The 11,472-nt window shown below is 48.6% G+C and overlaps 4 protein-coding genes across 4 annotated transcripts; 2 read left to right on the top strand and 2 right to left on the bottom strand.

Moving 5' to 3' along the window:
- Positions 1 to 333: 333 nt before the first annotated feature.
- Positions 334 to 1,201, bottom strand: sidH (enoyl-CoA hydratase/isomerase family protein; the record flags this gene model as incomplete). Its single annotated transcript, XM_056918124.1, has 2 exons — positions 334 to 917; positions 973 to 1,201. 2 exons carry the CDS (start codon positions 1,199 to 1,201, stop codon positions 334 to 336), a joined length of 813 nt encoding a protein of 270 aa, XP_056783735.1.
- Positions 1,202 to 1,681: 480 nt separating this feature from the next.
- N7478_001911 (GNAT family N-acetyltransferase) lies at positions 1,682 to 3,085 on the top strand (the record flags this gene model as incomplete). Its single annotated transcript, XM_056918125.1, has 2 exons — positions 1,682 to 2,626; positions 2,714 to 3,085. The coding sequence occupies 2 exons, from the start codon at positions 1,682 to 1,684 to the stop codon at positions 3,083 to 3,085; spliced, it is 1,317 nt and encodes a 438-aa protein (XP_056783736.1).
- A 785-nt stretch (positions 3,086 to 3,870) lies between these two features.
- On the bottom strand, positions 3,871 to 5,920 carry N7478_001912 (MFS general substrate transporter; the record flags this gene model as incomplete). The annotated part of the gene is made up of 4 exons (XM_056918126.1): positions 3,871 to 4,802; positions 4,862 to 5,204; positions 5,276 to 5,546; positions 5,619 to 5,920. 4 exons carry the CDS (start codon positions 5,918 to 5,920, stop codon positions 3,871 to 3,873), a joined length of 1,848 nt encoding a protein of 615 aa, XP_056783737.1.
- Positions 5,921 to 7,159: 1,239 nt separating this feature from the next.
- N7478_001913 (ABC transporter ATP-binding protein) lies at positions 7,160 to 11,204 on the top strand (the record flags this gene model as incomplete). Its single annotated transcript, XM_056918127.1, has 2 exons — positions 7,160 to 8,102; positions 8,158 to 11,204. The coding sequence occupies 2 exons, from the start codon at positions 7,160 to 7,162 to the stop codon at positions 11,202 to 11,204; spliced, it is 3,990 nt and encodes a 1,329-aa protein (XP_056783738.1).
- Positions 11,205 to 11,472: the final 268 nt, after the last annotated feature.

Genomic DNA, 11,472 nt, shown 5'->3' on the forward strand with positions numbered 1-11,472 from the left:
TGATTAGACCGATAAGACTGATAAGACCGATTAGACCGATAAGATTGTCCACATCGAGAATATTGACACCTTTTTTTGCCGCTCTTTTTTCTCCCTCATTGAATGACATGTTTCCTGTACCGAATTTCAGGTGTTTAATAAGAGGATTGAATAATGACCACCAACTATGCAATGTAGGGCGAAATATTAAATAAGTCACATAGGAGTAAGTGCTCTTGAGAAAATGTACAATAAGGTGAGGGAAGGCGGTAAAGGATCTATCCTGGGAAGCGGGGTCTCTGGGTCCCTCGGTCATGAATCCTATCCAAATGAGTGTAGTACAACCCAAACACATCACAGCTTGGAATTGATCCAATTCGGCGACCGCTTCTCCACAAAGGCCCGGATTCCTTCGGCAAAGTTCGCGCCGGCATATAATCGTGGATACCACTGCTCCGCCAAAGTGGTCACTGCATCCTCAGCACTTCCAGCCTCCCAACTTAGCCGAACACCGAGCCGACCCACAATCAGAGCATCAGGACTATTCTTGCATATTTCCGTTGCAAGCTGAAGTGCAGCTTGTGCGACATTCGTATCGACTAACTGGGTGACGAGTCCCCATTCGTAAAGTGTACGGGCAGGAACCGTTTGCCCCGTTAACACGAGATGCATGGTGCGTTGCAAACCGATAGTCCGGGTTAAGCGCGGAAGGCAACCTGCCACAGCAACGATGCCTCGTTTGACTTCTGGGAGAGAAAAGACAGCGGACTCGGCTGCGATGACCAGATCGCAATTTGCTACCATTTCGAATCCACCGCCCATGCAAATCCCGTTTACGGCGGCGATAATCGGTTTTTTTCCACTGCGTCGAGGTAGTCCGGCGAGACCAGGCGGAGACATATCATTGACTACACCTTCTTCGACCATTTTATTCCATTCTGTTTTGTAGAGTTAATATGGTGCATTGGAAACAAGGGTAATGTGGTGATGTACCTCCTAGATCGGCGCCTGTGCAGAAGGCTCGGCCATTGCCCGTAATAATTCCCACCCATAGACTTTCATCTTGATCGAAGAGCTCCCAAATCCTAGCAACCTGCGAACTTGTCTCCTTGTTGATAGAATTGAGTTTCTCTGGGCGATTTAAAGTGACCTGCACGACTCGTTCATGCGGAAAGGAGACATCGAAATGATCATAATGCAGGGGTCCGGATCTGAGCGACATGGCGGCGACAAGGTCCAGAGTTCTGGAAGCCTGGAAGGGAAGCCACGAGGGAGAGATGCTACGTGCTAGATGCTAGTCTAACAAACTTAAAGCGGGGCTTGCATTGGTATAACAATGAAACAATTCACGGAGGTTAGACGGATTGTCCGAGGGGGAAACTTAGGCTGACCTGCAGAACCTAGAGAAGCCATGGAACCCCATTACTGTGGAGAACCGAGGTGTGAAAATTCCCCAATCGTCCAAGACATGCCTGTTTCAGGCCTAGTTAAGAGAGAATAATTATCTACCGAGGAATTGTAAATTCACCTTGAATTGGCCCCGATTTCGCCCCAATCCGCCTCGGCTTTCTTTCCTGGATCCTTTTATACAACAGGTTATCCGACCAGTTGTTAATCTCGGGCAGGCAACTCATTCCTTTCTTTTCTTTTGACACATACACTCCCTTCCTTATACCTGTCATATCCTCTACATATCTCCATCATGCCTCATACTTACCCCCCCGTCAAACTTCCCCATCCCTTCCTCACCGCCTACCAAGTGCGCGTCGCCGAAGAAGGTTCTCCAGCAAAGCGTGTCTTAGCATTGGAAGAGCAACCCTCAAATGGCCGACCTCTACCTCAACCTTTACACTTGGAATCTCTCTCATGGCGCGATTTGACCTCCAGCCCGGAGGACCAGCAACCCCCCTCCAACAACAACACCGCCTGGGCCCGAGCCCGCCGCAGCCCCCAGACCACCTTCCAATGGACTGAGCAAACCCCGTCTCTAGGCCAGATCTGGGGAATCGTTCATGCAATTTACCTCGCTCATCCGACAAACGAATACTTCCGCGTGACACTAGACGGTACAGGGAAAGGCACACTTCGCAGCGAGCTACTTGCGACCGGCCTAGCCATCGAGCACCCAAAGCCATTTGGCTCAAAGGAGATAGCGCCCGAGCAAGCAGAGGAGCTGTTGATCCTCCGAAGCTCATTCTGGCAAGGTGCAGCATCACCAGCAGGCCCACGACCAATCTGGAATGTTGGTGACGGGATTGACCGACCCGCGCGCGAATCTTTGGACCGATACCCCATTCTGCCGGAGAACTACCACATCACAAACAAGTTTCCCGAGGAGCCAGTATACACGCGACACCCTATCCGACGACCCAAGCCTGCGCCTGGCTCGATTGCATACAGTCGATATATCCCCGAGGTGAACGAGCACTTTTCTCTAGAGGTTGTGAACTGGGAGGATGCAGAGCACCTGAAGCTTTTCAATACCTGGCAAAATGACCCGCGAGTGGCGAAGGGTTGGAATGAAACCGGCACATTAGATCAACATCGCGAATACCTACGCAAGCTGCACTTCGACCCTCATGTCCTGTGCTTGTTTGGACGTTTCAACGATACCCGATTCTCGTACTATGAACTTTACTGGGCTAAGGTAGGACGAACCCCGACAATCCCAACTTCCGGCCATTGCCCAATATTGTTGAAATTTAATCATCGCTAACCTTGTCTCTTCTTTCAGGAGGACCATTACGGTGCCCACTACAATGCCGGAGACTACGACCGTGGCCGTCACTCCCTCGTCGGCGATGCCTCCTTCCGCGGCGCCCAACGCGTCAACGCCTGGTACTCCAGCTGTATCCACTATTGTTTCTTAGACGACCCACGCACAGCAAATGTTGTCGGTGAGCCTCGTGCCACTGGCTCAATCATCTTATCATATGAGAATGCGCAGGGTCTCACCATCGGCTCATACGTCGATCTCGGACATAAGCGCTCTGTGCACTCCATTGCCAGTCGAGAGAAGTGGTTCCAATTGTGTCCGATCTTCTGGGATGGACGAGAGCGACCACTGGAGTCTGCGGATCGCGCCGCGTGGAATGCTAAGCTCTAGGCTGCATTTTGTGTTATGAATGTTAGATCTTATGTATAGTTATTTCGGATTTATATAAGGGCTACAAGGGTTTAAAATGTTACTTCAATGATTTTGTAATATCGAATCCGCAGTACTATCCATCATAATGCCCGGAGCCTTGTTTAGATGGACTAGCATATTCTGCTGATGACGGGTCTCTTTTCCTGCCACCGATATCGCACTTCTCGCCAAGACAGAAGTCCTAACAATGAGAAGAAATTTGACAGTGTCTATTAACTTAACTTGTCGGCCAAGGCTTTCCTTTCTCTTTAAGTGAGCAGGGTTCTCTTATGGCTTGAGTCGGTGAATCTTGCAATTACGAATAGTATCGATCAGCGAACGCGACAGAATTGTGGGCCATCACCGAGGTACCGTAAGTTTTATCTAGTTAAGGATTTCAAGCTTACAGTAATTACAATCTTGAAAATACATGAGAGAAAGATAAATACCGACAAGCTAAGCCGAACTTGTGTATAATGAAAAATGAAATTCTTTTTGAACAATCACATATGTAGAAAAGATCTACATTGGCAATGTGTTGCAGCGACCAACTATTAAGTCTATATAACATATAAATCAAATGGGGAAATAAATTAAATATTGTCTCGACTGTTAACGATTCATCCTGTTTTATATTCTACCAAAGTAGGGTATGGACAGGGTGAAAGGTTCACGGGTATAAAAGATTGGCGAAAAGGAGAAAAATAAATGGGTATATTCTTTTCCACATGCCAGAAAGATGTCAAGACTAGATGACAATCCATCTAGAAAACAATACCCTTGACCTGGGGCACAGCCTTAAGATCAATGTTACGGATCATCATCACCCAGATGAAACACAGAGCCATGAGACCGGTTCCAACAGCCAACATTCTGGTCTGGGCATAAGCATAAGCGTCCTGGATAGCAATACGAGTGGGGGTTCCCACAGCGTAGCTGAGCTGGGTATCAAGATCGTCGTAGATAAGGTCGTAGTTTGCCATAGCCGCGGTGGGCAGATACTTCTTCAAGGCATAAGAGTAGGTGTTTTGCCAGATAGCTCCGGAGATAGTAGCACCCATAGCGTCACCGACGGTACCGACAACGTTCAGCAGAGCCAAAGCAGCGGCAACGTGCTGGTGATCAACAGCAGCGAGGATAGCGAGCTGCTCACAAATGATGAACACAGCGCCACCGATGGAGATGAAGACCTGACACATGACCAGGTAGCCGACCGACTGATTAGGGCGACGGAAGTAGATCATAAGACCCTGAGCGAAGATGTAAAGGGGCACAGCAATCCAGAGGAGCCACTTAAAGCGACCGGTGCGGCGAATGAGGAAACCAACTCCAAGAAGAAGCACACCGGAGACGACATCGAAGGTGTTACCGATGTATCCGGCTTCGGCGACGGTGACATCGTTAACGACTTGCAGAAAGGAGGTGAAGAGGTTATCCCAGCAGTAGTAACAGAGCTGGTAGGTAGCGTCAAGCAAACAGGCACCAAGAACAGTGCGGTTCCAGAGGAAGCCCATAGCGAAGAGACGCTTAGGAGCAAACTTCCACTCATAGATAATGAAGACGAAGAGAAGGCAGAATCCAATAACAAGCATAGCAATGATATATCCAGTACTCCACTCGCTAGGGGCACTGCTGGCAATATCGAAGGGCAGGAAGAAGAGAACAAGACCCGCCGAGAAGAGGAAGACACCGATGGCTAGGATAAAAGACTTAGTATTCTGCAGGAAGATATTTTGTAGAAGATTTTTGACTCACCATCGAACTCAATACCGTAGAAAATGACGCTCTGGAAAAATGTACGACCACTGGGCTGCTTCACAACGTGACCAGCCTTCTCGGCCTGTCTGATGTGGTACTTCAGCATGAGGTACAATGGAGCAGCAACGAATGGAAAGACGATGGCGAAAACACCGAAGCCCCATTTCATGCCAATCTGGTCGAGGATATCCTCGGCAGTCTTGGAACCAGCGAAGGCAGTAATAATGTAAGGTGAGGAGGTGAAGGCGTATGCAAGACCTCGACTCTTAAGCATAGAGGCGTCGGCTGTGAGGACATCAACAGTGAAGGTCATGCCGCTGAATCCGAGGTTGTAAAACACCTATTAAATAGTAGATATGTCAATTTAATGATCTTTATGACAGGCGATGGAGCATGCATGAAATGACTTACGTAGGCAGCGCAGAATGTAGGCAAGTTGCTGCAAGCGGCCATCATGATCAAACCGATGGTGGCACATAAAGCCATGAAGGCGAAACCCTCGGCACGACCCCAAGTGTCCATCATTTTACCAAGAGGAATGTAACAAGCAGCGGTCACAGAGTCTGCGACAATGTAGATCACATTCAGCAAAGAGTGCAATTCCCATTCACTGGTCAGATAGGGGATCAAGTTGCCCAAAACGGAGCTTTGGAAAGCATTGATAAAGTACAGCAGCCAGATGCTAAGTAGAAAATTAGCTTCATGAAGATACACATGGAATCGAACAAAAATGCCCAATCATAAGTAGACATACTTAATGAAGAGTGCAATAAGTGCATTTCGTGACCAGGTCTGGGTAATGGCCTCCATATCAGCAACACCACGCTGAGTGTTCTCATCTGGAGCCTCGAAACGGACTCCATTTTCTTCAGTGGGAGTAGGGTTCTCGGAATCGCCCTCGCTCGACCTGTTCACGGCAGCAACATCCTTCTCCGAAGTATAGAGGTCGGACTGAGGCTCGGTCTTGGTCTCTTCCTGGGTATTGACATTGACGGTTGTAACTTGTTCAGTTGACTGTTCAGTCGAGCGACGACCGAAAGAGCTGAACACGCCCATGATTATGGATTGCACAAGGCAAAAAGAAGTTCAAAGTTGAAGATGGAGATACCAAAACAACCTCCTCCAGTGGGAAAACTCTGTCCCTTATAGCAGATCTCGCCGGGACGCTATCCACTCTTGGAACAGTTCCAACTGATTGATAAGTCCTTTCGAATCGGCTAGTTGGGAACTAAACAGCGCACCGCATGAAGCCACGCAAGCCATGAACCAAAGTGCAATATTAACCAAGACATCTCATTTGCCGAAGCACGGCGGCGAAACAGGAAAAATAGAGAGTCGATCCACCTATCCACCTGTGGCGTACGCTTCCTGACGGCCGAGACTAGCGAAAAGGTTGTGTGGTCAGACTATAGCGCACGAGCATTTTCTAGCTTGATCCCAGAGTGGGGATAAGGACATCTAAGTGGATGGACCCAAGATTTTCGAGATTTCCAAAGCTCTTCGGTAGACGCTAGATAATCCTGATGGCTGATGCTTCGTAGAATAAACTACCCACACACACCCCGGGGGCCATCAAGTCCGGGCACTGATACTCATACGATATGACGCGTATTACATACCCATAATATACCAAACATACCAAAATACAATACCGGTATCAATACAGACAACACGGTATTACGGTACACGCGGTTTTCGCGGGAAACTGCCCCTCGCTCACGTCAATGCATCGGACGTTTATTCCCCACCACACCTCTTCCGGTACCACGGGTTTGCTAGAAAAAAAAGTTGAATCATTTTTGATCGAAGCGAAAAAAGGTGGAGAATTTGATCTGATTAATTTTCATCATGGACAGTGTTGTGGACCGATGTCGGCTGAATCCGAAAGAGAGGAAGGAAAAAAAAGAATCTACCAAGAGAGCTAATACAACCCACACCGGATCAGCAAGTAGCCGGAACTTTTCTAAGACCGATGATCGCAAAAAAAAAAAGAAAAGTGGCTCTCTCAAGAATCAAATAAAAATTACTGGATTCAGGTGGATTCGACAGCTTTTTCAGGCTTAGTCCCCCCTGATTGATAAGATTTTGAGGTCGGAATTCCTTCTCGAGCTCTCTTAGCTTTAGCAACCCACTTGTTCCTTTGACAAAAAAGAAAGCCCTTAGTTTTCTCTTCACTCTTTCGAGAAAACTGATGCGTTCATACAGCTGTTGTGTCTAAATACTATCTAGCACTCAACTGCTGCCAACTATCCTCTTGACTTGGTTGCCAGCGAAAGCTGTGTTCTACCCGCAACCATGAAGGGCTTCGCAAAATTGACGGACTACTGCCGTCTTTTGGTGGCTTGTAATCCTTCAAGACGGGAGATTGGAATGCTGATAGTGGGGTTCGTCATGGCGATCGCATCTGGTGTCCCATTCCCCATCATTGGTATCATCTTTGGTAATTTGCTCGACGACTTCAACTCTGCGACCTGCGCAAACAAAGATGGCACCGCGACATCCTCCTCCGAATCTTCCGACCAGAGCTCGATCAATGGCGAGATCCTTCTCATCGTATACCTGGCCATTGCACAATTCTTCACCATCTACATCCATTTGACATGTTGGACAATGACTGGCGCGCGATTGGCGCAGCGACTCCGCGAAAGTTACCTGAAGAACTTGCTACGCCAGGAGCCATCATACTTCGACAATCTACCTCCCGGCGAGGTCGCGTCGCGTCTCAATAGTGATATCCAAACTATTCGGTCGGGCACATCTGAGAAGGTCGGAATTGTCCTGGCGGCAATCTCTTTCTTTATCACTGCCTATATCGTTGCATTCATTAAGGACTGGAAGCTTGCTTGCATGTTACTTTCCCTAATTCCGGCCTATATGTTGATGTCATTTGTGGGAAGTCACTATATTGAGAAGTATTCTGGACTCATGTCAGACCATGCTGCAACTGCCGCGTCGATTGCCTCAGAGGCCCTCTCCAACACTGTTGTGGTGCAAGCATTTGGCGCCAACACTCGCTTGGAAGAGAAGTTCTCCAACGCTTTAAAACTCTCTGAGGCTGAAGGCTTGAAAAAAGCTTTGGCAGTTGGTATTCAGTCTGGTGTGTTGTACTTCGTCGCCTACGGAGCGAATGGTTTGGCCTTTTGGCAAGGTGCGAAAGCCGTCGCAAAATCCGTGGAGACAGGCACTTCGGGCGTCACTGTCGGTGCAACTTTCACTGTAATCTTTGTTTTAATTGAGGGTAAGTTGAAATCAACACGTAAACAAATGAATGGATTTCGCTAATATCGCTCCAGCGACTTTGATGTTCAGTCAAGTCTCACCATTCCTCCACCTGTTCGTTCAAGCTGTCGCTTCGTATTCGAAAATCCGTGATGATCTAGAGCGCGTGCCCCAGATCGATGGAACTTCCGAGTCCGGCATTCGCCTTCCTCAAGCAGAAGGTGGTTTCGAATTCAAGAATGTTTCCTTCACATATCCATCTCGACCGGAAATCACTGTTCTCGACAACATCAGTCTTAGCATCCCCGCAAACAAACACACGGCACTTGTCGGTCTCTCTGGAAGCGGAAAGTCGACTATAGCTGGCCTCGTCACACGTCTCTACGACCCGAACGAGGGCCAGATCACCTTTGATGGTCATAATCTACTCGATGTGAATGTGAAGGACCTGAGAAGTCATCTCAGTTTGGTTCAACAGGAGCCTTCTCTGCTTGATCGCTCGCTCTTGGAAAACATTGCCCATGGTTTGATCAACTCGAGTAACCCCAACCATGCCCATTTGAAGGAAGTCTTCATTCGTGCCGACTTGGAAGAGCTTGCAATCTCCCTCCGAGAGGGCAAGAACCTTGCGACCGAAGCCGAGAAGTACGGAGCTGATGTTGTTGCGATCGTTGAATTGGCCCAGAAAGCCGTAGTCTTAGCCGACGCAGATGGTTTCATTTCTCGTTTGCAATATGGACTTGGCACGGTTGTTGGATCTAGTGGACGTTTGATCAGTGGTGGTCAGAAGCAACGTATCTCTCTTGCTCGGGCACTTATCAGAGACCCTGCTGTTCTCATCCTCGACGAGGCCACGGCTTCTCTAGACTCACACAGTGAACAACGCATTCAAAAAGCAATTAACAACATTGCCACCGGTCGCACTGTGATTACCATTGCCCACCGACTGTCAACTATCACCAGTGCAGACAATATCATTGTCATGCACAAGGGAGTTATTAAGGAACAGGGTAACCATGCTGAGTTAATGGCCCAGGACGGTTCATATGCCGAGCTTGTCAAGTTGCAAACTCTTAGCAGCACGCCCGACAAGGACGATGGCTCGGTCAGCGGGGAGACTATCAGCAAATCCGATCAAAGTTCCGTGACTGCTGGCGATGTCGAGAAGGCCGAGTCGTCTAACACTGCCATTGAGAATATCAAGGAAAAGCTCCCCTCAGCCGAGGAAACTGCTGTTGCCGAATCCGAAGATGAAGCAGAGGCAGAGGAAGAGGAGGACCTTCCAGCCCCTAGAAAGTCCCTGTGGGCTCTGGTGAAGGGCTATGCTCCAACCTTACGTCCTCACCTCCTCATCATTTTTCTCGCCCTGCTCGGCTCCGTTATTGTTGGCGGAGCTTTCTCTGGCGAGGCCGTTATCTTCGGAAACACTGTCGGTAGCTTGGATCCTTGCAACAGCGCAGCATATATCCGTCATCAAGGTGACTTCTACGGTTTGATGTTTTGTGTACTTGCTATCATTGAATTCTTCGCCAACGTGGTCAGCTGGACTGGTTTCGGTTGGGTGTCTGAGAAGGTTGTTTACACTGTTCGTGTCCTGTCTTTCCGATCGCTGTTTGAGCAAGATCTTCAGTGGCACCAGTCAAACGGACGTTCCCCTCCTTTGCTGCTTGGCTATATTACCCGAGATGGTAACGCACTAGCGGGCTTGAGTGGTTCTATCATCGGTACCTTGTTCTCCATCACAGTCAACCTTTTCGCAGCTATCATCTTGACTCACATCATTGCCTGGAAAATTGCTCTGGTTTGTCTTGCTCTCGTACCGCTACTTCTAGGAGCTGGCTTCATGGAGCTTTTGATTCTCGGTCGCTTCGAAGAAAGACACGAGAACGCATACGCTCAATCGGTTGATATTGGTGTCGAAGCTATCTCTAACATCAAGACAATCGCCTCCCTCTCCCTCGAAGACCAGACTTTGAAAACCTACCGCAAGTCTCTTCGGGGCCCTAGAAAGGAAACACTCAGTGTGACATTACAAGCAAGTGCCTGGCAATCAACCACCTACTTCCTCGGTAACTGCGTCAACGCCCTAGCATACTGGTGGGGCGCCAAGCAGATTCTTAACGGCACCTACACTCAGACCCAGTTCCTTATTGTCGTCTTCTCACTTCTTGTCAGTGCTCTCTTGTGGAGTCAAATGTTCGCACTCGCACCGGAGCTCTCACAGGCCCGAGCAGCCATGGCTAGAATCCTGGACTTGATCGAACAGGGCTCGGATAAGATGCGCGGTCGTGTTCCCACCCATGCACCGAACCTTGCCCCATCCGAAGGAGACGTTGAGTCATTTGAGCCAAAGTCTATCCAGTCCGATAACAAGGCCTCCAGCGTTCAACTCCGGGATGTCCATTTCGCATACCCCGCTCGACCAGACATGAAGGTCTTGAACGGCTTGTCTGTTGACATCCAGCCAGGACAATTCTGCGCGCTTGTCGGCCCCAGTGGTGCTGGTAAATCGACGATCATCTCTCTCGCAGAGCGCCTCTACGTTCCTGAGTCTGGATCGATTCTCATCGATGGTATGGACGTGACAAAGACCCGCGACCCCTCCTTCCGTGAAAACATGTCCTTGGTTCCACAGGAGAGCGTTATGTTCGAAGGCACAGTTGAGTTCAATATTGGCCTTGGTGCCAAGCCTAGACAGGAAGCTTCTATGGAAGACATTGTCGAAGCTTGCAAACTCGCCAATATCCACGAAACAATCATGGCCCTTCCTAATGGATACAAGACTATGTGTGGCCCTAACGGTAATCAGTTCTCTGGTGGTCAAAAGCAAAGATTGTCCATTGCTCGAGCATTGGTTCGCAAACCTAAGCTTCTGATTCTGGACGAGTCGACCAGTGCTTTAGATGCTGAGTCTGAGAAGCTTCTTCAGGATGGCCTCGCGAAGGCTGCAAAGGGCATCACTGTTATTGCGATTGCGCACCGTCTTCACACAATCCGAAAGGCTGACGTCATCTTCTTGATTGACGGTGGCAAGTGCACTGATCGTGGATCTCATGAAGAGCTCCTCGAGAGATCAGAGAGTTATCGTGCCAATGTCATGCACCAGACAGTGGCTACCTAATCCCCATAAGTGGAAAAAAATCCTTATTGTTGTAAATCTGCATTTTAATACCTGTGCCAATGTTGCCCGTTTGGGGCAGCTTGGACATCGTCGCTTTCGCATCTGTACATAGCGTTGCTTCCACCTTTCTTTATCTCTATTACTACTACCTAGTATATATCTCATTTAGACCGATTCAAATTTCATTATCTCTTCAACTAAGTATGTCTATACTGTGACATTCCCTGAACTGGACCACATAGTAATTGAAAAGAAGTTTCACTTTAAA

The sequence above is a fragment of the Penicillium angulare genome, assembly GCF_028827245.1.
Source record: "Penicillium angulare strain IBT 27051 chromosome Unknown utg000002l_segment0_segment0, whole genome shotgun sequence".
NCBI lineage: Eukaryota > Fungi > Ascomycota > Eurotiomycetes > Eurotiales > Aspergillaceae > Penicillium > Penicillium angulare.